The sequence below is a fragment of the Oncorhynchus clarkii genome, chromosome 16 (genome assembly GCF_045791955.1).
Source record: "Oncorhynchus clarkii lewisi isolate Uvic-CL-2024 chromosome 16, UVic_Ocla_1.0, whole genome shotgun sequence".
NCBI lineage: Eukaryota > Metazoa > Chordata > Actinopteri > Salmoniformes > Salmonidae > Oncorhynchus > Oncorhynchus clarkii.
Window position 1 is genome coordinate 44,406,855 of NC_092162.1, and position 27,613 is coordinate 44,434,467.

General features: G+C 40.8%; 2 protein-coding genes across 2 annotated transcripts; both read right to left on the reverse strand.

Moving 5' to 3' along the window:
- Positions 1 to 4,225: 4,225 nt before the first annotated feature.
- LOC139367319 (osteoclast stimulatory transmembrane protein) lies at positions 4,226 to 6,312 on the reverse strand. The gene is made up of 3 exons (XM_071105534.1): positions 6,270 to 6,312; positions 4,764 to 5,778; positions 4,226 to 4,606 (listed from the first exon to the last, which is right to left on the reverse strand). Exons 1-3 carry the CDS (start codon positions 6,290 to 6,292, stop codon positions 4,226 to 4,228), a joined length of 1,419 nt encoding a protein of 472 aa, XP_070961635.1. The 5' UTR covers positions 6,293 to 6,312.
- Positions 6,313 to 8,267: 1,955 nt separating this feature from the next.
- Positions 8,268 to 20,128, reverse strand: LOC139367631 (solute carrier family 13 member 3). Its single transcript, XM_071105900.1, has 13 exons — positions 19,994 to 20,128; positions 19,113 to 19,378; positions 18,753 to 18,916; positions 16,423 to 16,483; positions 16,132 to 16,311; positions 15,647 to 15,772; positions 15,481 to 15,573; positions 15,103 to 15,207; positions 14,882 to 14,979; positions 10,194 to 10,306; positions 9,808 to 9,969; positions 9,004 to 9,141; positions 8,268 to 8,888 (listed from the first exon to the last, which is right to left on the reverse strand). Exons 1-13 carry the CDS (start codon positions 20,108 to 20,110, stop codon positions 8,703 to 8,705), a joined length of 1,809 nt encoding a protein of 602 aa, XP_070962001.1. The 5' UTR covers positions 20,111 to 20,128; the 3' UTR covers positions 8,268 to 8,702.
- Positions 20,129 to 27,613: the final 7,485 nt, after the last annotated feature.

The following is a 27,613-nucleotide window of genomic DNA, read 5'->3' on the forward strand; positions in this document are numbered from 1 at the left end:
CATCTGAAATGGCACTATAGCTAGACATATTTATGGAGTAGTTTACTCACTTTGTGTAAATACTGAAAGGCCTCATCATAATGGGTTACCTGTCTCTCTGCTGGACATATTGCATTCCTATGGGATTTTACCTAAAGTGACATGTAAAGGGCAGGTTTCTTGTCACATTTCTTAAAATTGACACAAAACAGAATAGCGTATTATCTGTATATCACTGCAGTCAGTAGACTTCAGGGAACACCCATACAGTGAGGGAAAAAAGTATTTGATCCCCTGCTGATTTTGTAGGTTTGCCCACTGACAAAGAAATGATCAGTCTATCATTTTAATGGTAGGTTTATTTGAACAGTGAGAGACAGAATAACAACAAAAAAATCCATAAATGTTATAAATTGATTTGCATTTTAATGAGGGAAATACAATGGGGCAAAAAAGTATTTAGTTAGCCACCAATTGTGCAAGTTCTCCCACTTAAAAAGATGAGAGAGGCCTGTAATTTTCATCATGGGTACACTTCAACTATGACAGACAAAATGAGGGAAAAAAATCCAGAAAATCACATTGTAGGATTTTTAATGAATTTATTTGCAAATTATGGTGGAAAATAAGTATTTGGTCAATAACAAAAGTTTATCTCAATACTTTGTTATATACCCTTTGTTGGCAATGACAGAGGTCAAATGTTTTCCTGTATAAAAGACACCTGGGAGACAGAAATCTTTCTGATTGAGAGGGGGTCAAATACTTATTTCCCTCATTAAAATGCAAATCAATTTATAACATTTTTGACATGCGTTTTTCTGGATGTTTTTGTTGTTATTCTGTCTCTCACTGTTCAAATAAACCTACCATCATGGGAAAATCAAAAGAAATCAGCCAAGACCTCAGAAAAAAAATTGTAGACCTCAGCAAGTCTGGTTAATCCGTGGGAGCAATTTCCAAACGCTGAAGGTACCACGTTCATCTGTACAAACAATAGTACACAAGTATAAACACCATGGAACCACACAGCCGTCATACCGCTCAGGAAGGAGACTCGTTCTGTCTCCTAGAGATGAATGTACTTTGGTGCGAAAAGTGCAAATCAATCCCAGAACAACAGCAAAGGACCTTGTGAAGATGCTGGAGGAAACAGGTACAAACGTATCTATATCCACAGTAAAAGCGAGTCCTATATTGACATAACCTGAAAGGCCGCTCAGCAAAGAAGAAGCCACTGCTCCAAAACCAACATAAAAAAGCCAGACTACGATTTGTAACTGCACATGGGGACAAATATCGTACTTTTTGGAGAAATGTCCTCTGGTCTGATGAAACAAAAATAGAACTGTTTGGCCATAATGACCATCGTTATGTTTGGAGGGAAAAGGTGGAGCTGAAGAACATTATCCCAACCGTGAAGCACGGGGGTGGCAGGATCATGCTGTGGGTGTGCATTGCTGCAGGAGGGACTGGTGCACTTCACAAAATAGATGGCATCATGAGGAAGTAAAATTAGGTGGATATATTGAAGCAACATCTCAAGACATCAGTCAGGAAGTTAAACTGGTCGTAAATGGGTCTTCCATATGGACAATTACCCCAAGCAAACTTCCAAAGTTATGGCAAAATGGCTTAAGGACAACAAAGTCAAGGTATTGGAGTGGCCATCATAAAGCCCTGACCTCAATTCTATAGAAAATTTGTGGGCAGAACTGAAAAAGCGTGTGTGAGCAAGGAGGCCTACACACCTGATTCAGTTACACCAGCTCTGTCAGGAGGAATGGGCCAAAGTCACCCAACTTATTGTGGGAAGCTTGTGGTAGGCTACCCAAAACATTTGACCCAAGTTAAACAATTTAAAGGCAATGCTACCAAATACTAATTTTGCGTATGTAAACTTCTGACCCACTGGGAATGTGATGAAAGAAATAAAAGCTGAAATAAATAATTCTCTCTACTATTATTCTGACATTTCACATTCTTAAAATAAAGTGGTGATCCTAACTGACCTAAAACAGGTAATTTTTACTGGGATTAAATGTCAGGAATTATGAAAAACTGAGTTTAAATGTATTTGGCTAAGTGTATGTAAACTTCCGACTTCAACTGTATATGGCATCTTTGGGACATTTTTATTGTTTTACAGACCTCCTCAAACATTTTAAGCCATCATTGTGCTGTATGTACCAATTATTTATGGAAATATGGCCATGTGAATCGTGTCCAGTACAGCCCCATGCAGCTGGTTGGCGGCTGTACAAAAACCCTCAGACTTGATAGAGCTTCATACTACTGCGATGAACTTGATCAATCAAGTTGATTTCACCTGTTGACTCTCTCTCAATCTTAACATTAAGCCTTAACATTAAGATGTCATGTAATTTCCTTATTTTCGTTATTAGTGATCTATTGGTTTAATAAATGCATCCTAATCACCTTTACCTTTTATGTTATGCAACCTGCTTATGATCTCTCTCCTTTGTTGCAGAACCATACTCAAATCCAACTTTACCATGTCAAACCACAAGTCCTTAATAAATATGTGGCACTATCTCTGTCATCCGTTTTCTCTCTGACCGGAGCAGAGCAACCCTGGTGATATCTATCCAACCAGTTACCTATCTTTGGTTCTTAGCCTACGTTTCAGCGGCCATTTTGGAAATGATTGCCAGGGGTAATGGACACAATCTGATATAGCACTATAACCAGAAATACTTCTTTAGACATGACCTAGCTGTGCGTGAAATTTGGCATTTGACAAAGCTGGTCTTACTTTTACATGATGCTTCATTAATGACATTCAATTTCTATGCTAGCTTGGATTTGAATCAAGATATGAAGTTACATCCAAGATATACAATTTATTAACCTTTTATTTTGGTACAGAACCAAAGATTTATGTGAAGAGAAATTATCTGAATTATACATTTTGTTCCAGGCCTCACAGCAACAAAGCATAAAATATTAGACACTTGAATTATGAGGTAAAGATGAAGAAAAAAGAAGACGGGCAAAATGGCTGGATAAAAAATAGATGAACAGGCGTTCTAATAATACTCTAGCTAAAAGTGCCTTCTGATGCCTTCTGGGAGTTGAAAGCAGTGTGCTGCTAAAAACGCTGAAGCATTTTTGTGGTATGACAAAAAAAATACAAATATTAATCACAGAGGTACAGAAACGGTTTTTGCTCTCAGATAAAGTTTAAGTTTTAGGTGTCATATGAAAATGAGTTTCACACAATCTAATCCTTCATTGACCAGAAATAATAAACGGTATAATACCAAAACACTAAAATAATAATTGTGATTGTTATGCACATTTTAAAGCATGATTATATTCATTCATTTGTAATAACATTTGGAAGGCCCACACATGACACGACTATGTGTCACAATATTTGCCCTCTGAACATTCATCTGAGTCTAATTAATTGAATTGGACAAATAGTTTGTTGACACAGATTTTCAATGAGTTTGTTTTACGCTCCTTGTTATGAGAATTTTCATAGCCTATTTGTACCTTAAAAACTTCTCAAATGCACTTAGTGTTAGTGACACCTAGTGGGGCTAGGTGTCACCTAGTCGTCTGTTGATTGTGGAGTTATCCCTTGCTGTAAGAAACAAAGTAATAAATGGTCTTGTTCATTACATGGAGTTAAAAGTAGTTTTAATTTAAAAGGGAACTCAAAGCCATTTTTATCAAATTCTTTAAAAGCATCAACCTTTCACAATATAAAACATTGAGTGAAAACGCTTGTGATTGTCTGTTATATGGTATTTATTTCTTCATTAAGCCTACAAACATGGTTTCATGAGTGTTGTTGAGACGAGGCAACGTGGGCGTAAAAGGGGTGCTCCACGACCAGGACAAAGGTCATATGACTGTGACTCAGTAACAGGATGCCCTGTTCTGTTCTCAACAGGCCCTTTGGCTCACGGAGAGCAGGATGTTGGCACTGAATTCATCAATTGTATTTTAACACAAGGGATAAGCATGCTTGTATCACTTTGAAGTTACATTTTTTATTCCATGTTTTTCATTTGTATATTGCAGAATCAGTTCAATCTGAAAATATGGACAAATCGAATGAACAAATTCTCTCAGCTGACAGCTGGGGAGACTGAGGAGGGTTTTCTCCAATTCTAAAATAAATCTATTATTACGGCAATAGCTCAAGAGGAGCAGTGAACGTATTAAAAGCAGAGGTCTCCCTAAACTACATATAATGACAGCAAGTCAAGCTTCAAATTACGTTTTGGTTTGTGTGAACGCGGGTCTCATTCACAGCTTCAATGAAAAATATATTGTTTTCTCTTGTGTCCTGTTTCGCTTGTATCTTCTTCAATAAGAAATTAATTCTTTTTTCCTCCTGCGTTTTGAAGAAGGATGCAGACACTTTCCTGCGGATGCGCCTGGCGTAGACCTCCAGTAACACCATGATGTAGCTCACCAGACAGAGTAGTCCCAGGAAGACCCTCACTCTCAGGTCTGGTGCAGAGGGCTCAATATAACAGCGTAAAGCCTCTGGGCTAAATGTCCAGTCATACTGCTTGTGGAGGTTTGCCAGTTCTGTATCCCTACAGATAGCTGGGATAATACATAGACCTGGAAAGCGCAGGTGAATCTGTCAGAGAAAAGAGAATCCAGTCCCCATTTGTCCACTGTGTTATTCAATTTCTATATCATTATTGATCTCAAGGCTACACATTATATAATGTCACATTATGTCCTGTGATGTGCCCGACCTCATATAGAAAAGTACTGTATCAATATTGACCTACCTTATATTTCACAGCTATGCTGACAGATGTAGCTGGAACATCCAGCAGCCAAGGCCCACTCACTGTAACTAGATGGTACACAATGTGATCCAAAACCATTATGAAGATAATAACAATAAAATACAAAGTCACCACTACTATGGGAGCAAGACATTTGGTAAATTCCTGTTTTGTTATTTTACAACTTGTGGAATTAACCATATTTTTCAAGTTAGTTGGCTCTATCTGGATTCCATCCTCAGATGCTTTTTGCAGCAACTGTCTGGTGATGTAAACATTGTCAAACTTAACTGAAATGACATATGACTTCAGGTAGTGGGCTGATTCAACTATCAGGTAGATTAGAAAGATGGCCGCCAGAATCCTGTTTGACAGAAGTTTATAATCCTCCAGCAGTTTATTGGCACGTGAAAAGTCACTCTCAATCTGTTTGCTTACAGTAACAAACGTATTTTTGACCTTTGACACATCAATGTGTGTAAAATGATCAAATTTCCTCAACCTGTTAACAATATTCAGTTCTTCCTGTTCCACTTTGATAGCCTCTCTAACAAGATCTCTCTTTGCTTCTTGAAACAGCTCAGATGAGTTTAAAAGAGAGTGGACAAAACCTTCAGAGGTGCACTTTAAAACGTGCATCACCACTCCCATGTTAACGGTTATGTTAACGATGATGCTCAACGCTAACACAATCACAGAGGTGGAAATGATCAGCTTGCGCCCTTGTTTGGTGCCCAGAGTGGGCAGGATCATAGTTAGCACACAACGGAGAGGATGACAGAGGAACGAGAGGAAAAGGATGGACACGCTATAGATGCAGGCAGCAGTGCTGGAGGTACCACTGTCATATCTCAGGATCTCTGTCATCCAATGGTAGAGGAGACCACCAGTCACCATGGCGATAATGAAACACATAGAAAGTAACGTCAGGACCTCCTTGGCAGCCTGGGTCGGTTTTGAGTAAACATCCCACAGATACTGTAGAGTGGTCTTCATGGCACCCCAAGGTTCTTGCCTGAAAACCAATGATTGTGTGAATTCAAGTTTTGTTAGTTGTATGTACAGTATACACGTGGTATACACCGTCAAACGAAGTGCTTACTTGCAGGCTCCTCGACAATGCAACAACAATAACAAATAATAAAAGGTAAGAATACGAACATAAAGTAAATGGCTTATTAGAATAGACTAAACATGAAACACATTTTAGAATTGCACTGTATTCTAACTAGGCTGTGAATTTGATCAAACTGTAATATCCACCATTCTGACTATCATCATGTATTGTTTTAATATCAACATTATCCAAGAGCAGAATAGCTTATTATTGTGTAATTAACACTTTAATAAGCCAGCTTTCTTAATTTCACAAGAAGGACCTAGCACAATTCACTGTGAAAATAATATACATTTTACCATAACATCAATTTCTTAAATCATCTCTTAAATAGCTGTCCAGTAACCTAATGTCTCTTTCACTCAAAAGACTGAAAAATGAACACCTACCTCAATGAAAAGCCAAAGCCCATGCACTCAGTAATGCTCTTCATTCTCCTTGGCAACAGTGCATGTGAAGTTACACAGTTGTCTGATGGGGGTAACTGTAAAGCTTGATACAGGAACTTATCATGCACAGTCATTGCCACATAGATGTGTAAGACGGTTCCCAAAGGGAACAGAAGGGCTCTTGCTCATGCTCACATGCTGACACACACTCCCTGACATTCACAGGCATAACAAATCAACACATGATGGAACATGCAATACTAGGTGACTAATCATTTAGGGAAGTACTGGTGAGTTAAAAGGTTCTATATGAGCATTGTGGTATCCTATTTAAAGGTCGAAAACATAACCCCGTGGGAGGTCATACTACTACTGACTAATAGGAGGGGGGATTGCTATGATCTGGGAAACTATGAGCATGTGAGCAATTGTGCGAGTTTTCCAAAATAAAATGTTTAGCTGGGTCTTTTTAAAAATGTCCCTTTGTATTACAGTCAATTAATAAGTATATTTGATTGGTTGAGCATCAAGGTTGAGCAGTTTCATGTTGGGTCATCATTGGGTTTACTTGATAGCTTCCTACACAAATAGCGAGCTAGAACAAAGTGTTAATAAGATATTCATTTAAAAAGATTAAAAGCCATACAAATAAGTTATTGTCAAACTTCCTTTTCCAAAATGTTGTGTATTCCTTTTCCAACAAGTTCTTCTATTTAACAAAGTGTCATTGTGTTCTGTTGTAGTTCGTCTCATTTAATGGCGGCTCCACCAATGACCCTTCCTCTCTTACACTGAGTAACTACTTCAGAGTTCTGCTGAGTTAACCATGTGCCAGACCTTGAGACTTTACATAGCCAAATAGACACTATAAGGAATGTACAGCCCTTCACCATTCTTTAGAGAAACAGGGGCCAAAGTATCACCGCTTGGTTCCAGACACATGTAGAAATTGTGTTCCAAACAAATTTCAATGCGACTTTCTTTCAAATGTGTTGTTCGCTTGTTTGTTCGCCTCATTTGGCTTATTGGGTATCTTGTTTGGTGCTATCAGGCATAAGGCTGTTGAATGAGACTTGATTCCAGTACATTTTATGCTGTGTCACCTGGGTCAATGATTAAAACTAAAAAGGACTATAGTGGCATGGCCCCCGTCTGAATATCATCTCATGGTTTGAGTTGCTCTGTAGTATATATTACTGTGTGGCATGTCTGTCGGCGCCTGCTCACTGACATCAGCTAAATATACCAATTCCATGGATTGACGAAAAAAGAAAAGAACACATTTGCTGTTGAGTTTTATTTGGTAACAGCAGTAGTATTAAGAAAATAACAAAGCTCCAAAATGTGCATTGATAAAACCTAAACGTACTACACAATATACAAACTACGGTGGAAAATTGTTAATTCGATTTCCACGTACCACATTTCAAATGATTACTTCAAATTAAATAAGGTCAGAAAAGCACGATTTCTGTATTTTAAAGACATGATGAAAAGTAAAAATGACCTTCTGTGCGTAACTTAGAATGTGTTAAAACATGTGCAGCCTGTGACCCCATGGGCTAGGTAAGTATTTTTCCATTAATAATTCACAAACTCCTGTTGTGCATCAAGACAGTCACAGATTATCCAAACTAAAGATCAATGGAGGATCAAGTTCAAGTGTGATTTACTAGTAGGTGGCGGACTTGGAGGTTGAGCGTTCAGTGTGATGAAATGGATTGGGTCTATTATCACCAAGCAGACTGCTAACACCCTAATCAATAAGGATTATCCTCACAAACACTATCTAGGGAATGTTACAGTGACGAATGAGACAGACACTCGCAAAGTGGCACACTGAACACCAGAGGTCACTAAGATGCAAGGCATTTCAGCAAGCATAGCGACAGAATGATGACACAGACATCACCGGTGTCCGGACAAAAACGGTGTCCGACATGACTTGTTGTATAACTGTGGAAGAGAATGTAACAACAGACAGACCAACCACTGTCACCCCCTGCCCTGCCCAAACAAATTAACTTCAAATGGAAACTTGGCATGGGGACCTAAAACAAACCAGGACAAAACATTGGACACATCTGGGAGACCAAGGGTTCGTGGCATGTGACAAGCAAGAAAATTAGCTGATAGAACTTAGTATAATCTACACGACAGAGGAAGTAGAGCACAAGGAGAGCCTGAACAACCAAAAAATCTAAACTCATATAGTATACAGTAGGAAAATGGAAGAATCTAGAAGTGTACAGTACATTCGCAACATGGTCTAGCCATCACACCATAGGCTAAATAACTTAAAGTAACTGCTAATGCTCCCCAAATCTATAGTTGACTTTTGTACATATTCAGAAATGCTGCTCTAGTATTTACTATATAATACCGTATAATACTTTGTATTGGATAAGCTTCAGATCTACAGTATGCAGTGTATCACAAACTAGTAAGGTTGAAAGGTGGGACGGAGGGGAGTTGTATATCTGTGACAGTACTGGACATGTTGACTGGACGGGCCCAGTCTGGATAAGTCTCCAAACTGAACATGGCACGACCCCACGTGTTCATGGCCAGAGAAACTGATAAAATGCCCAAAATGTTCATCACAAAGCCTGTTTTCACCTGGGAACAGAGAAACCAAACAGATGTAAATCACCTATCTACTAGGATAGAGTATGTTTAAGTTTAAGAACAGTCTGAAATATGGTCACACAGTATATTGGCGTGAGGATCTTACCATGTCCTTCACCAGAAGATGGCCAGATGCAAAGGCAATGGAGTTGGGAGGGGTGGAGACTGGCAACATGAAGGCAAATGAACATCCTGTTGTCGCAGGTATCATGAAGTAAAGAGGATTCACCTTGACAAACATAGCCTGTAGAGAGGAGACAAACACAGTCATTGATATTATTTTGCAGAAATATTGTGTTAATGGAGAATAATAATACTTTGAAACAGTTTTCTGCAGATTAACACAAGTAACACAAATGAACAAAGAGTGTGTGAATCCACATCGCATTCAATAAGTGGCAACGATATTCCTAATTCTTAGTAACGTATTTGGCTTAGAAATGTCGCTGGAGATAAGTAACTAGGGTGTCCTTGTCAGGGTGATACTGGTTGGGTGATATTATTGCTTAGATTGAACAATACTGTAAGACATTGGCACAGACAGACGAAGACAACTGGTTACTGATAACTGTGGTTAATGTCCAACCGACCAAACAGCCACGGTGCTAAACTGACAGATCTGTTAACCCCATGACAAACACTAAAAAAGTAAATTGCTGTAGGAGATTAGAGTAGAGAACATCAACTTCCCCATTATCTTTTCCCATGGGGGGGATTAGTAATACAGTGGAGTTCAAGGCTTTATGGTACTGTAGTTCACAAGGGTATTCAAAAATACTACACACAAATACGCCTTTCTTCAAAATGAGTGTCGACTGACCTCTTCATACCCACAGGGTACTTCATTCTTGGAAACATCTAACTAAATGTTGAGTGTTGTGGGCATGTCATACAGTAGCTGACAGCTCACCAGTTCAGCAATGACGGGCAGGAATATGATAATGGTGGCGGTGTTGCTGGCGAACTCTGTGAAGCAGGCCAGGAAAGCGGTGATAAACATGACTGCCACAGCAGGAGGGACCTGAGCGATAGGCTGGAGGTAGGCTCCTATCCACGCCGCCAGTCCTGACTCCTACACCACAGGGACAGAGCATCAAGACAGCCCTTGACTCAGTAGTAGCAGAAATAGGTCAAAAAGTATAGAAATCACCACACAACAGCTATTCGAATGTACACAAATGAGAATGTGAGTTAAAGGGATTTCATATCTATGGTGTGCACCCTTAAACATGAAAGGGGTTTACCCATAGAGATCTTAAGGATGAATGATTCCATATGTAAATGATATGGTTTTACCTCACATCCCTTGGCCATGGCAAAGCCTCCACCCAGCAACAGAATGATATTCCATGGGACACATTCCTGTGCTTTCTTCCATGATAGTAGAGGAACATATGGAGTATTTGGTGCTGTGGAAAACATGACAGGGTATGAAATCGACATCTGCCCAACAGACAAATCCAGGTCAACCACCCAAATATCAGAATATCTAACCTGCAAGGAGCTTTGAAAAGAGGCAATAAAGAAAGAGCTGGAGCGAGGGGTTCGTGGTCAAAGTAACGGTTATCGAATCAAATTGGATTTGTCACATGCGCCGAATACAACAGGTGTAGATTTATAAGCTGTTAACCAACAATGCAGATTAAATTAAAAAAATAAAAGTAACAAATAATTAAAGAGCAGCAGTAAAATAACAGTAGCGAGGCTATATACAGGGGGTACAGGGGGTACCGGTACAGAGTCAATGTGCGGGTGCACAGGTTAGCTGAGGTAATTGAGGTAATATGTACATGTAGGTAGTTATTAAAATGACTATGCATGGATAAAAATAGAGAGTAGCAGCAGCGTAAAAGGGGGGGGGGGGGGGGGGGTCAATGCAAATAGTCTGGATAGACATTTGATTAGATGTTCAGGAGTCTTATGGCTTGGGGGTAGAAGCTGTTAAGAAGCCTCTTGGACCTAGACTTGGCGCTCCGGTACCGCTTGCCGTGCGGTAGCAGAGAGAACAGTCTATGACTAGGGTGGCTGGAGTCTTTGACAATTTTTAGGGCCTTCCTCTGACACAGCCTGGTATAGAGGGCTGAGACGCAAAGAAAGTTCAAGGAGAGGGGCTACAAGAATGATCAGATTAATATTGCCATTGAGAAAATTCAAAACAAATGTGTTTTCGGACCTTCCCTTGGTCGTATTCTCGCGGGGCAGAAATCTCAGAGACCAATTGGTAAACTCTGATTTACCACCCCAAGATATTCCTGAACAACGTCTATCTACTAGATGGAAATTACAAATGTAATGGCTGTGCTCAATGCAATGGCACTTATAAATGTAGATCCTTCAAACACCCACAAACAGGGAAATCAATCCCAATAAAAGGTGTTATTACGTTCTCCACTAAGGCAGTTATTTATATTATAACTTGTCCTTGTGGTAAAAATTACGTAGGTAAAACAAAGAGTGAATTAAAAGTACGTATCTCAGAGCATCGTAGCACCATTAGGTGTAAAAACTTTACTTATCCAGTTGCGGCCCACTTCTTGGTGGCAGGCCACTCGATTTCGTCTCTGCGTTATATTGGCATCGAACATGTCACCCTCCCTAGGAGAGGGGGTGACCTTGATCATTTATTGTTAAAACGAGAGGCTGCCTGGATCTTTAATTTAAAGACCCTTGCGCCCTTCGGTCTCAACGTAGATTTTGATCTGAAGCCATTCTTGTGATTATTGTGACTTTGCCATTGTAATTGTTTGTAAGCTTGTGTAGTCAAATTAATCTATGATCGTATGCTATCCATTTGTTGTTTGTATGCTGTTCTTTGCATGACATTTTAATATTTGAGAATTTACCAATGATATTAGGCCACTCTTGGCCATGATTACAGACACCTGTGTCTTTTGACACTATATAAACGAGTCATCCCGCAGTGTTTGTGATTATACCCTGATGAAGACAGCTTGGCTGTCGAAACGTTGGTAATTACATTTTTGCATCTGAGCTCCTAGAGTGTGTGGCTCTCTTTTATTTTCAAGTTTTCTACTCCGCTAGCCAGCACCTCGTCTTAATAGGTGTGCGTTTCTTTTTCTTCTAGATAGAGGTCGTGGATGACAGGAAGCTTGGCACCAGTGATATGCTGGGCCGTACGCACTACCATCTGCAGTGCTGTGCGGTCGGAGGCCGAGCAGTTGCCATACCAGGCAGTGATGCAACCCATCAGGATGCTCTTGATGGTGCAGCTGTAGAACCTTTTGAAGATTTGAGGACCCACTTAGTGGACAAAATAAGGCTGGTTGGGGTTTTGTTTCTGTCTCGGGTACCGCTCTGCCGGACATTTTTCATTTGTCAATAAGTTAAATGTTTTGCCCGGCAAAACATAAAGTTATGAATATAACTACTGTTCCCTGAAGGGAGGGAACAAGGTACAACATCACTATGGGGAGTTGTGCTTTTGTAGTACAGAGTGAACTGACTGAAAGGGAACTATTACTTCACAGGCGAATTCTTAACATACCTACTCAAAATAGTTTATAATAAAGAACATTAAAGAGCTCAATGCCAAACATGTACATATTCTAATCTCGCTGGAAAAATATGAGGGTAGAACATGAAAACACTGGTATTTCTGTTGCATAAGAAGTTGTGTGCTATGTTAAACCAGTGGGTGAACACAGAGCAAAGTACACAGAGCAAACCAAAGTGTGGCAACACATTTTTGAGGGATTAATAATAAGGGGCGACAGTCTTACCTCACGACGGGACTCTGCTCAGACTCACTAATCTACGTCATTAACATTCCTCGGGTTATTTACAGTACTTTACAACAGAGCCAATACAAGTTCTGCTTCAGAAATGGATTAATGAAATTACCAAAAAATTATTCTGCCTTAATAGGAGTCAATGTTACTGTAATTTCTGTCTGGTGAGGCATGATTGAATAATAATGTGACTTTAAAAACCCAGATCTACAGTGCATCTACAGTGCATTCGGAAAGTATTCAGACCCCTTCCCTTTTTCCACATTTTGTTGCGTTACAGCCTTATTCTAAAATTGATTAAATAAAATACTCCTCAATCTACACACAATACCCCATAATGACAAAGAGAAAACAGGTTTTTATAAAAATTTTAAAACAGAAATACCTTATTTACATAAGTATTCAGAACCCTTTGCTATAAGACTTGAAATTGAGCTCTGGTGCATCATGTTTCCATTGATCATCCTTGAGATGTTTCTACAACTTGATTGGAGTCCACCTGTGGTAAATTAAATTGATTGGACATGATTTGGAAAGGCACACACCTGTTTATATATGGTCCCACAGTTGACAGTGCATGTCAGAGCAAAAAACAAGCCATGAGGTCTAAGAAATTGTCCAAAGAGCTCTGAGACAGGATTGTGTCGAGGCACAGATCTGGGGAAGGGTACCTTTCACGCCCTGACCTTAGAGTGCCATTTTATTTCTCCATTTGGTTAGGTCAGGGTGTGATTTGGGGTGGGCATTCTATGTTGTTTGTTTCTATGTTTTGGCCGGGTATGGTTCTCAATCAGGGACAGCTGTCTATCGTTGTCTCTGATTGGGAATCATACTTAGGCAGCCTTTTTTCCTTTTGGTAGTTGTGGGTAGGTGTCTTTGTTTGTGCATGTATAGCCTTACGGAGCTTCACATTAGTTTTTGTTGTATTATTGTTTTGTTGGCGACATTTGCAAATAAAGGAAAATGTACGCTCACAACGCTGCACCTTGGTCCATTCCATACGACGATCGTGACAGTACCAAAACATTTCTGCAGCATTGAAGGTCCCCAAGAACCCAGTGGACTCCATCATTCTTAAATGGTAGAAGTTTGGGACCACCAAGAACCAGATGGTCACTCTGACAGAGCTCCAGAGTTCCTCTGAGGAGATGGGCAAACCTTCCAGAAGGACAGCTATCTCTGCAGCACTCCACCAATCAGGCCTTTTAGTAGAGTGGCCGGACGGAACCAACTCCTCAGTAAAAGGCACATGACAGCTGGGTTGGAGTTTGCCAAAAGGTACCTAAAGGAACCTCAGACCATGAGAAACAAGATTCTCTGGTATAATGAAACCAAGATTGAACTCTTTGGCATGAATGCCAAGCGTCACGTCTGGAGGAAACCTGGCACCATCCCTACGGTGAAGCATGGTGGTGGCAGCATCATGCTGTGAGAATGTTTTTCAGAGGCAGGGACTGGGAGACTAGACAAGATCAAGGGAAAGATGAACAGAGAAAAGTACAGAGAGATCCTTGATGAAAACATGCTCCAGAGTACTCAGGATCTCAGGTTCACCATCCAACTGGACAACGACCCTGAGTACACAGACAAGACAACGTAGAAGTGGCTTCTGGGACAAGTCTCTAAACGTCCTTGAGTGGCCCAGCCAGAGCCCGGACTTGAACCCAATCGAACATCTCTGGAAAGACCTGAAAATAGCTGTGCATCGACGCTCCCCATCCAAACTGACAGAGATTGAGAGGAAACAGAGAATAATGGGAGAAACTCCCCAAATACAGATGTGCCAAGCTTGTAGCGTCATACCCAAGAAGACTCAAGGCTGCAATCGCTGCCAAAGGTACTTCAACAAAGTACTGAGTAAAGGGTCTGAATACTTATGTAAATGTGATATTTCATTTTTTTATATATATACATTTGCAGAAATGGCTAAAAACCTGTTTCTGTTTTGTTATGATGGCATATTGTGTGTACATTGATGAGGGGAAAAACGATTTAATCAATTTTGGAATAAAGCTGTAACCTAACAAAATGTGGAAAAAAGTCAAGGGGTCTGAATACTTTCCGAATACAATGTATACAGCTGCTTCACTCCATCTAATCTTTTGATTTGAAAAGATACAGTTTTCTCTATATCAGTACAGAAAGGCTGTATGATTTGAGACAGTGGTATTTTAAATTTACATATTCTAAAAATGTATTTGTCATTATTTGGGACATATCCTTTCTGGTACTGACCTCTAGAATCAAACCACCAGCTAAGAGAGGGCTTTTGGGAAGGGAAGAAGAATAGGATTGACACAATGATCACTCCAGTGGTCGCATCTGACACATACCTGCAGGAGGAAGAGAATGAAAGAAGAGGAAGTCATGAAGCGGCTGGTTTCCTCAAGCCTCCAGTGAATTATGCAGACATATCCTAGTTAACGGGCAGTGGATTGTCAGCTTGTCTCTCTTACCCTTTGTTGAAAAACGTGGACCATCCAGTTACAAATTTAGGATCTCTTGTAAACAGGAGAACGGCAAACAGAATGAAAAAGAATGCGATGGCTCCTTCTGCAAAACTAAAATGGAAGATAGGAAATGATTGTCTAAGGAATTCGACATTACCACCGACATATAGTCCAGAGGGTCTAGAACAGGGGTAGTCATCTTTAGTCCTGGAGGGCTGCAGCAGGCGTTTTGTTCCATCCCAGCATTAACGCACTGATTCAAATAAACAATCTAAAACGTGAACAATGTGGCCCTCCTGAACTAGAATTAGCCACCCCTGGTGTAGGGCATGATTTAAGACTGGAGCATGTTGCCTGTGATTTAGTCTAGAGACATGTCCTTACTTTATGGGGCCTAGTTTTCTGTAGTCTTCATCAATTACGGCCTCAGCCTTCACCTCTGCTTGTGCTCTTTCGTCCTGTTTCTTCACACACAACCTGAACACAAAAAAATAGCATGAAAATAATGTGGAAATATCTGACAGGTAGAAGAAGGTATTCACCATCATACCGTGTATTCAAGCCCCCGTAGAGGAAAGAAATCCATATCCATCCCAAGATGAGGAAGAACACCATAAGAGGAAATGCGAATGCAAACCAAGAGCCAAAATTGATCAAGTCGCACTCTGGGAAGTAACTAGAACACAAAAAAGCAACTGTCAGAAACGGTACAGCAAACGTGAATAAAGTAGTTTTTTATGGTCTAAATGTAACATGTTATTCGTACACAGCTATTTGCCAGTTAAATCCTAACAGGCCTCTAAGAGGGACGTCTGAAGTTCTACAATGTCTGAAACATCCCAGTACCTGTGTCACTTGTCTCGTCTTTTTTCATAATGGTTAAAAGTTTGTACGTTGTACAAAACCCTCTACTAGACCTCCTCAGAGAGACATTGTCACCTTACAGATCATTATTGCTCTATCCAATGGGCCTGAGAGGGTATGTTCAGATGCAGTAGGAGAAAGTGAGATCAGCCAAGTCTTCAACTTGGGTACCTCTTAAGTTGTCCAATGAGGATGAGGTTTGGTGCAGTGCCTGTCAGGGTGGCAGTCCCTCCAATACTGGCAGCGTACGGGATACATATCAGGAAGCCTTTCCACACCTTCATCTGGTACTCTGACTCTGTCCTGATCTCCTCTGCAGTACTCCCATCTGAACGCTCCATCCGATCAGGTCTTAAGATATAATTATACCAACATTAGTAAATAGCTACACGATAACCATGAATCCTATTCTAACAACATGAGAGCTTCAATTGTTCAGTTTGTTTGTGTTTTCTTTCTTACCCGTCTATAGACAAGATCTGTTTTTCAGAGGGCAGTGCATGCAGCTTTACTCGTGCTTGACCTGATGGATGTTGAAGTGAACAGGTTGTGTTAGAGTTATTCTCTCCATTGTTTACTCTGCGGTGACAAATGACAAAATATATATATTTTTAAGGACAGGCTTAGACGACATGACAATTCCATATTGAAGACCAATTTGAACGTGATTTAGGCGGTCATCTAAGTGTAAATAATGGCTACATTTTTAAAAATTAAAACGACCTCTACTGAGAATCAACACGTTTCCCATGAACCAATTACTGTGATGCTACAGTATCCATAGCTATAGAATGAATGAGACAAGCTATAACAGAGATATTTAAACATTTCTTTCTCATCAAAGCCTGTGAGTTCCAGTTTTCTAAGTAGGTTGTCTTTAGGCATTCGTCATATTTAATATATGACTTGAAAGGCGGCTAATATGTTTAATCAATTATCATTTGAATATTGACATGTTGTGCACCGAAGTTCCATGTGATGGAACAGGTAGTTGTAAAAAAGTTCACACCTTCAGTTACCTATTACAGTTTTAGTGTGGAAATATCACTCTTGGCTTTAGAAAGTTGAAGTATAGTATGTTTGTTTTTGTAAACACTACAAACAATTTGCTTTACAGTGTCGAAAAGATCAAATCTGTCCTGGCTTGGCTACTTAATATTTTTTATCTTTTCACTCGATGTACACTACTGGCCAAAAGTTTTTGTACACCTACTCATTCAAGGGTTTTTCTTTATTTTACTATTTTCTACATTGTATAATAATAGTGAAGACATCAAAACTAGGAAGTAACACATATGGAATTATGTAGTAACCAAAAAAGTGTTAAACAAATCAAAATATGTTTTATATCTGAGATTCTTCAAATTAGCCACCCTTTGCCTTGATGACAGCTTTGCAAACTCTTGGCATTCTCTCAACCAGCTTCACCTGGAATGCTATTCCAACAGTCTTGAAGGAGTTCTCACATATGCTGAGCACTTGTTGGCTGCTTTTCCTTCACTCTGCGGTCCGACTCAACCCAAACCATCTCAATATGTTTGAGGTCGGGGGATTGTGGAGGCCAGGACATCTGAGGCAGCACTCCATCACTCTCCTTCTTGGTCAAATAGCCCTTACACAGCCTGGAGGTGTGTTTGGTCATTGTCCTGTTGAAAAACAAATGATAGCCCCACTAAGCCCAAACCAGATGGGATGGCGTATCGCTGCAGAATGCTGTGGCAGTCATACTGGTTAAGTGTGCCTTGAATTCTAAATAAATCACAGACAGTGTCACCAGCAAAGAACCCCCACACCATCACACCTCCTCATCCATGCTTTACGGTGGGAAATACACATGCAGAGATAATCCGTTCACCCACACCGTGTCTTACAAAGACACTGCGGTTGGAACCAAAAATCTTCAATTTGGACTTCAGAACAAAGGACAAATTTCTACTGGTCTAATGTCCATTGCTCGTGTTTCTTGGCCCAAGGGAGTCTCTTCTTCTTAATGGTGTCCTTTAGTACTGGTTTCTTTGTATCAATTTGACCATGAAGGCCTGACTCACCCAGTCTCCTCTGAACAGTTGATGTTGAGATGTGTCTGTTACTTGAACTCTGTGAAGCATTTATTTGGGATGCAATTTCTGAGGCTGGTAACTCCAATGAACTTATTCTCTGCAGCAGAGGTAACTTTAGGACTTCCATTCCTATGGCAATCCTAATGAGAGCCAGTTTCATCATAGCGCTTGATGGGTTTTGCGATTGCACTTGAAGAACCTTTCTTCAAATTGTCCATATTGACTGACCTTTATGTCTTAAAGTAATGATGTACTGTCATTTCTCTTTGCTTATTTCAGCTGTTCTTGCCATAATATGGACTTGGTCTTTTACCAAATTGGGCTATCTTCTGTATACCCCCTACCTTGTCACAACACAACTGATTGGCTCAAATGCATTAAGAAGGAAAGAAATTCCACAAATCAACTTTTAACAATGGACACCTGTTAATTGAAATTCATTCCAGGTGACTACCTCATGAAGCTGGTTGAGAAACTGCCAAGAGTGTTTAAAGTTGTCATCAAGGCAGTGTCTATTTGAAAAATATAAAATATATTTTGATTTGTTAAACACTTTTTTGGTTACTACATAATTCCATATGTGTTATTTCATAGTTTTGATGTCTTCACTATTATTCGACAGTGTAGAACATAGTAAACATAAAGAAAAAACATTAAATGAGTAGGTGTTCTAAAAACCTTTGACCGGTAGTGTATATGGGACAGTTGGAGAAACCCTACACAGCAACTCACCCTCTGTCTCGTCTTTCACCTTACAGTTTTCCTTCAGAGTGGCCAGGTCTCCAAAGAGACTCTCCAGGATGGCGTTAGCAATGGGAAGCATCATGGCCGTTGTTGCGGTGTTACTGAGCCACATGGACAGGAAGGCAGAGGTGATCATCATTCCCAAAATCAACCTGCATAGAGAGATGTACATATGGGTCAGGAGTAAGTGGAGTGACACATCAATACATTTAATCTTTCTGATAATATGATTATGTAGGCTATATTTTGCCATATGCAGGGCATTCACATTAGATAATGGAAAATAATCCCAAAATATAAATTATGATGAATTTATTACTGTTGTATATGGCGATATAGTCTTCTCACCAGGCTGGTTTGACTCCAACAATCTTAAGGACTTTCAGAGCTATTCTGCGATGCAGACCCCATTCCTCAATAGCTGACGCCATAACAAGACCACTGAGAAAGAGAAAATTGGTATCGAGGAAGTACTGGGGGCAGACTTTTTTGGATGGAAGAATTCCCATGGTTGGAAAGAGGCAAACAGGTAGCATGGCAGTGACAGCTAAGGGAAGAGCCTCTGTGCACCAGAACACAGCCATCAGCAGCACCACGTACAGGCATTTCCCCTCCTGCAAAACATAACAGAAACATGTTGGTGAACACCCAAGAGGAAAAGCCAACTGTACCATTTACAAAGGTGATCTATTTAATTCATCTTTGTATCATGCTGTGGAAAGTTAAATGTACAAGGAATGTACCTTTTTAATGTGACTGGATTTGCAAAATTAGGGGAGAATTGTAAATGAAGAAGTCTTTGAAGTTATTAGTAAGGGCTCAGATTGGGCTGTGGTTATGATTAAGAAGGGGGGATGGAGTTAAGCCAAGTTATGGATGTAAGGATTGTGTTTTTAGACATATGATGGAGCAGGGCCATGCCCTATACACTGGAATAACATGATCAACCTAAAACAGATCAAAAGTATAGAATTGTAGGTTTTAATCTAATGGGGCACTTATTAGGATCCTGATTCTAATTTCAGTGAAGACCAACAGATATCAGGTTAAAGGGTGTTCGGTTTTAAAGGCAGGTGTGGATATGAATGATAATATCAGTTTTAGGCTTGATATATGGTTTAGCAATTTGGTTAAGGTATAACTTAAAAGTTGAATCTACTTCTTCTTGTAAATTAGAGGAATAAATGATTACAGTAAGAATATCTGTTTATCTTCCAATAACCACGTACCTTTTCTGGTAGCCCGAAAAGTAGCGGGAGAAGAATAAGTGGAGTGAGGAAAAGAATAAGTTGTTTCTTGACACACCAAAGTTTCTTAGCGAATGTTGATATGGTTTCCATTTCCATGTCGAAGATGAGCGTCAAAGCTCGTTATGTTACGCTTTAGTGCAGAACTTGACGCCTCTATCTCTTTTATTACCTTGACTTTGTTGTTTTTGCACTCTTGGAGAAGCTTAACTATTGGCTTACAGTTTAACTCCTAACGCGTTGTTCAAGTTATTATGGATGTGCGCAAATTGAGCCTGTTCTCTGATTGTCCCATCAGGCAGATGATTTATTTTGTTTTACTGATAACAACCAAAATGCAAAGCATTCCAGCAGTCTGGTTGTCTGGTTCCTCCCTGCAAAACAGATGCCATGTCATCGTTAATCAAAAACTGTCAATCATCATGTGATCTTATAGCCAATAACCCATCCATGGAGGATCCCACAAGGAAACGGGCCAAACAGGTAAGACATGTAAAACTGTATTTAAGGGGGTAGGGACTTGAACCAGTGACCTTGCTTGAAGTTATTAAAGGATAAGAGCAACATGCCTCTGTGCCATAAATGTCAGGACCTTTAAGCAGAATTCATACGTTTGGGGAAAAAAATGAAGACCAACTACATGGAGACTACTATTGTAATCAGTAACATTTGATCAAACACAGTTTACGTAGTCTAGTTGTTTTTTGTAGATAATTGAAAGATAGGCCTATGTCCTATTGCATTTGCTGGATAAAGAGGTGACTTCAGTTCATTTGTAATTTCGTTGGCGGCTCCCACAATTGCGCGCACAACAACGCAATATATAAGATGTTATTTTATTAGTCCATAGAGATGGAAATTTGTCTTCTACTTTTTTCTACCCAAACCCTACGACACACACACACATAGGCCTACACACTAGTGATGCGCGTTTTCCTCATAACCCGCAGTCCTCGGGGTTTTACCCGCACGGTGGGTGGTTTATGGTCATGCAACATTGTGTGGATGAAAGGTGGGTGGCGTATAGGTTGGTGGGTGGCGTGTAGGTTAAATAAAGGTAAGAGGATACTTTTTAATTTTTTTTTATCTATGAATGTATAATTATTGTGCAATTGATATATTTAGGCTACAAAGCGTTTTTTATGTTAGGCTATCTGGCATTAGTGCGTAAACCTAGACTTTAGGGCCTAACTGTTGGCGCGCCAAATAGCCCACGTGCCAATAGCCGAATGCTTTTGTGAACTGGCTGAAAAAGTTAACGTAGATCCACTGAGGCAAAAAGGACAATGTCGGCGTTTAATTCAATAAGAGTAAAGCTGCGAAATGGAGAGTTGAAAGAGAAGGGACTGGCAGAATAAATACTTTTGGGAAAGGTAAAAGAGGATGATAGTACCTTGACCAGCTAGGTTATGTGTGATGATTGTGAGGCACTATACACATTCGACAGTCACAAGACGGGGGCTTCAAATAGGCATGGTATGTCAAGGGAACTTTTAAGACTACTGTTCAGATGGGTTCAATGGAAACTGAAATCTGGACACTGACTGTAGATCTATAACCTCTCACATAGCCTTAATATCAACTCCTGCAGAATTAAGCATTTCTTGCAGTATAATTATATAGGCCTACTATTCGTAGGCAACATTTCGTCTTTGCAACAGGAGTGTAGAAAATTACTGAATTCGTTCAGCAACTTGAGAGAATGCGAATGGCATTTAAATACTGTCTGTAGAGGTGCTGTCTTTACCAGCATCATAAAAGCTGATCGTTTTTCAACCACATATAATATGCATCCAAGCCGAACTGAAATCTTATCAGAAACATGTTGGGTCATTTTCACATCTTTATATTTCATTATAACCGGGCAAACTGATGGCATTTGGACATTTTGCACATAAATTTGTTCTCGTTTTTTTGTTTATGTTGTTAGTCCTATTTCATGTTCTCAACGGTCCCTAAACGTTTGTTCTGCAAATGAAGCAAAGATGACAAAGAAAACTTTACCGATGTCAACTAGATTGACGCATTCATTCTATCGATTTATGACATTATTCTGCTGTGCAAGGGTTTATTTAGTTTTCTAGAGAAACTGCTATGTATCTAATTACAGACAATTTGACTAAGAAATAGCCTACCAAAAATGTCCGAAATTATGAGCAGAAACATATCTAAATCATTAAAAATAAAATATTGTACCCCTGTCAAAAAAAAACGTTCCTCCTTCTCTGACAGCAGCCTACATTTTCTTATATTAGCGGTAAGGGTCTGATGCAGGCCTCAGATGTTCACTTTATCACATTGTAGGCGGATGGCGATGGGTTGTTAGCAATTGCGACTGGATGCAGATGGGTTATTAGCAATTGTGTGTACTGTGCCACTACTACACACAAGGTTTAAGAGGCTGCAGCAGAGGTCTCCAAATGTTCCTATAGGCCTAACCATCAATGATATTTCTGCAGGGACAATGTGGAGTGATGTGGAGTGGGCCTACTTTTGTTACATCTGCTCCTGTCATGACCTTTACTGCTCATCCCGTGTCTCCTTGATCTGCCGCCACTCCCCCAGTGCTCTCTCTCTCTCTCTCTCTCTCTCTCTCTCTCTCTCTCTCTCTCTCTCTCTCTCTGTGTGTGTGTGATTGTGGGGGTGGAGACAGGTGTGCTGGAGTCAGAGAAGATCCCCACCAGCTGCAATCTGTTCCATAATCAAGACCTCTACAAATACTCAGTCCTGTCACTTCCACACTGCCAGATCGTAATCTCTGCTCAGTCAGTCTATGGTTCTAGCCGTTTGTTACGATTTAGATCCTGTTGTGCCTGGTTTCCTTGCCTCACTCTGACTCTGGTCCCTGTCTCCAGTCCCACGTCTCCTCATCCTGCTACTCTGCCCTGGATTCCCCGCCTTCCTGCTCTCTTGGATTCCCCTCCGGACCTGCTTACCCTGTCCCAACCCCTATCGCTCCAGCCTCAGCCTCAGCACCTGGTTTCCTGCAACCCGCCCGAGCTTCCCTGGCCACTCCATCTCCCAAGTGTTTCAATAAATACCTTGGTTACTTAATTCCAGTCTACTTGTCTGAGTCTGCTCTTGGGTTTCCCTGTTCCACTCCGCATAACAAATTTAGGCTACTAGCTCTCACAGTCGCATGTCAGAATTAGACATTCCTCCATGTTTCACAAACATAACATTTCGAAGTTGTTTCTAACTTAACATTTCGAAGTGTTTAAGTTTACATTTAGGCATTCACTTTTAAGGTTAGGGTTAAATTCAGGCTTTAACTCCAAAATCTTAAGGTTGGGCATTAACTCCTAATTCCTAAATTTAAAAAATGTTTTTCTATTGCAGGATTCGAACCTGCAACCTTTGGAATCAGATGCTTACTGTTGCCCCTAGTAGCCAGTTTCCATGTCATCTCCCGACATCTTCACACATGGAGGGACCTTGAATACTGACTTGTATCACGGGTGAGCTGGCTTGTTTTAAAAACAAAGTCATAATTATGACTAAACCCTGCCTAGTTCTAAAATGTATATTCTTAAAATCTGATTTTAAACCTAACACTAACCTTAACCACACTGCTAACCTTATGCCTAACCCTTGCTCAAGCACATTTTTACGATATAGTCCATTTTTACATTGTGGCTGTGGTAACTAGTGACAACGTACTCTCTGCTTTGGCACTTCTCAAAAGAAGGTAATGGCAGGCTCACTTCTCTCCCACGGGAATAGCTCCCTCTCTCTTTGACTCTCTAAAGCCATTCATAACTACCCTGGCCTGGCAAGAAACGGTCTCTGCTGGCACCAGTCTGATGGCCTCATAGAGGTCAGAGCCAACCCTCTATTGCTCTTGATCACAGGAATAAGTAGCGCTTTCCACTGTTGAACTATTCTCTGCGATGCAGAGGTGCCATCTAGTGTCAACATGTGTCATACATAAAAACTGAAGGAAAAAAAACGGTTTGTGGGGTACACTCCCTTCCATATGTATTTGGACAGTGAAGCTACACTGTTTTGTTTGGCTGAATAATCCAGCATTTTGGATTTGAGATCAAATGTTTCATATGAGACTACAGTAGCCTACAGAATGTCACATTTGACTTAAAGCAGTAATCAGCAGTAGAAACAACACCAAACCTGCCTCCCCTTCGCTGGTTCCGTAAAAAGCTGAGGGATGGAGCTGGAGAAATTGAATCACTCTCAAATTCATAGACAGAGTTATGATGCAAGGGTTGAACATCCATGATATCAAAATATTATAGTTTTAACCATGTTTTGTTTACATTTTCTTTGTTTACAGACATTGGAGTAAAATACGCTAATATTTTGGGTTCTGATGGGGTATGACAGTTGAACTTAGCTCATGAGTTATATTCATCAAGAATCAAGAATCATGAATTTATAGGTCAAAAAATTGTGGTACTGAAATAACAGCTGATTGTACCTTTAAGGGTATTTTCATACCCGATTTACCGTTTATAAATTAAAGCACTTTCTCTAATTATAAACCCCCATGTGAAGAAGTCATAAGTATTTTTGAAAATGTACTTATGGTGTAGAAAAGCAGTCAAAAGTTTAGTATTTGGGGCGCCTGGGTGGTGCAGTGGTTAAGGGTACTGCAGCGCCAGCTGTGCCATCAGAGACCCTGGGTTCGCGCCCAGGCTCTGTCGTAACCGGCCGCGACCGGGAGGTCCGGGTTAGGGAGGGATCTCCATGTCTCATCGCGCACCAGCGACCCCTGTGGCGGGCTGGGCGCAGTGCGCTCTAGCCAAGGTTGCCAGGTGCACGGCCTCTGGTGCGGCTGGATGCGCGCTGTGTTAAGAAGCAGTACGGCTTCTGTGTATCGGCTTGTGGACGCATGACATTCAGCCTTCGTCTCTCCCGAGCCCGTACGGGAGTTGTAGCAATGAGACAAGATAGTAGCCACTACAACAATTGGATACCACGAAATTGGGGAGAAAAAGGGGTAAAAATAAATAAAAAACTTTAGTATTTGGTCCCATATTCCTTGACTACATCAAGCTTGTGATCTCTAAAAACTAGTGTGGTATGTTTTGGGTTATGTTTTGCCCAATAGTAATAGCTATAGAACAGATTCTTCCAGCTATAGAACATAATCAGAATGACAAGGTGGATGCAGGTCACTGTAAGTGAGAAGATAGTTAGAGACTCAGCCATAGGCACTGGCAGTGGACTAACCATAACCTCGTTTTTAGGGCCTTTCTCTGACACCGCCTGGTAGAGAGGTTCTGGATGGCAGTAAGCTTTGCCCCAGTGATGTACTTCACTACCCTCTGTAGTGCCTTGAGGTTCAGAGACTGAGCATTTGCCATACCAGGCAGTGATGCAACCAGTCTGTATGCTCTCGATGGTGCAGCTGTAGAACATTTTGAGGATCTGAGGACCCATGCCAAATCTTTTCAGTCTCCTGAGAGGGAATAGGTTTTGTCGTGCCCTCTTCACGACTGTCTTGGTGTGCTTGGACCATGTTAGTTTGTTGGTCACCAAGGAACTTGAAGCTCTCAACCAGCTCCACTACAGCCCTGTCGATGAGAATGGGGGCGTGCTCGGTCCTCTTTTTCCTGTAGTCCACAATCATCTCCTTTGTCTTGATCAAGTTGAGGGAGAGGTTGTTGTCCTGGCACCACACGGCTGTCTCATCTTTGTCGGTGATCAGGCCTACCACTGTTGTGATCAGCAAACTTTATGATAGTGTTGGAGTAGTGCCTGGCCGTGCAGTCAAGAGTGAACAGGGAGTACAGGAGGGGACTGAGCACGCACCCCTGAGGGGCCCCTGTGTTGAGGATCAGCGTGGCGGATGTGTTGTTACCTACAGTTGAAGTCAGAAGTTTACATACACCTTAGCCGAATACATTGAAACTCAGTTTTTCACAATTCCTGACATTTAATTTTAGGCCAGTTAGGATCACCACTTTATTTTAAGAATGTGAAATGTCAGAATAATAGTAGAGAGAATTATTTAATTCAGCTTTTATTTCTTTCATCACATTCCCAGTGGGTCAGAAGTTTACATACACAATTGCTTTTTGGTAACATTGCCTTTAAATTGTTTAACTTGGGTCAAACATTTCTGGTAGCCTTCCACAAGCTTCCCACAATAAGTTGGGTGAATTTTGGCCCATTCCTCCTGACAGAGCTGGTGTAACTGAGTCAGGTTTGTAGGCCTCCTTGCTCGCACACGCTTTTTCAGTTCCGCACACAAATTTTCAATAGGATTGAGGTCAGGGCTTTGTGATGGCCACTCCAATTCCTTGACTTTGTTGTCCTTTAGCCATTTTGCCACAACTTTGTAAGTATGCTTGGGGTCATTGTCCATTTGGAAGACCTATTTGCGACCAAGCTTTAACTTGCTGACTGATGTTGCTTCAATATATCTACAGAATTTTCCTCCCTCACTATGCCATATATTTTGTGAAGTGCACCAGTCCCTCTGCAGCAATGCACCCCCACAACATGATGCTGCCACCCCCGTGCTTCACGGTCGGGATGGTGTTCTTCGGCTTGCAAGCCTCCCCCTTTTTCCTCCAAACATAACGATGGTCATTATGGCCAAACAGTTCTATTTTTGTTTCATCAGACCAGAGGACATTTTTCCAAAAAGTACAATCTTTGTCCCCATGTGCAGTTGCAAACCGTAGTCTGGCTTTTTTTATGTTGGGTTTGGAGCAGTGGCTTCTTCTTTGCTGAGCAGCCTTTCAGGTTATGTCGATATAGGACTAGTTTTACTGTGGATATAGATACTTTTGTACCTGTTTCCTCCAGCATCTTCACAAGGTCCTTTGCTGTTGTTCTGGGATTGATTTGCACTTTTCTCACCAAAGTACGTTCATCTCTAGGAGACAGAACGCGTCTCCTTCCTAAGCGGTGTGACGGCTGTGTGGTTCCATGGTGTTTATACCTGCATACTATTGTTTGTACAGATGAACGTGGTACCTTCTGGCGTTTGGAAATTGCTCCCACGGATGAACCAGACTTGTGGAGGTCTACAATTTCTTTCTGAGGTATTGGCTGATTTCTTTTGATTTTCCCTTGATGTCAAGCAAAGAGGCCCTGAGTTTGAAGGTAAGCTGTTTAAAGTCAACTTAGTGTATGTAAACTTCTGACCCACTGGAATTGTGATACAGTGTCTTAACCGACTTGCCAAAACTATAGTTTGTTAACAAGAAATTTGTGGAGTGCTTGAAAAACGAGTTTTAATGACTCCAACCTAAGTGTATGTAAACTTCCGACTTCAATTGTACCCTTACCACCTTGGGTCGGCCCGTTAGGAAGTCCAGGATCCAGTTGCAGAGGCAGGTGTTTAGTCCCGGGGTCCTTAGCATATTGATGAGCTTTGAGGCCACTATGGTGTTGAACGCTGAGCTGTAGTCAATGAATAGCATTTTCACATAGCTGTTCCTTTTGTCCAGTTGTGAAAGGGCAGTATGGAGTGCAATAGCGATGGCATCATCTGTGGATCTGTTAGGGCAGTATGCAAATTGGAGTGGGTCTAGGGTTTCTGGAATAATGGGGTTGATGTGAGCCATGTCCATCCTTTCAATGCACTTCATGGCTACAGACATGAATGCTACGGGTCGGTATTCATGTCCC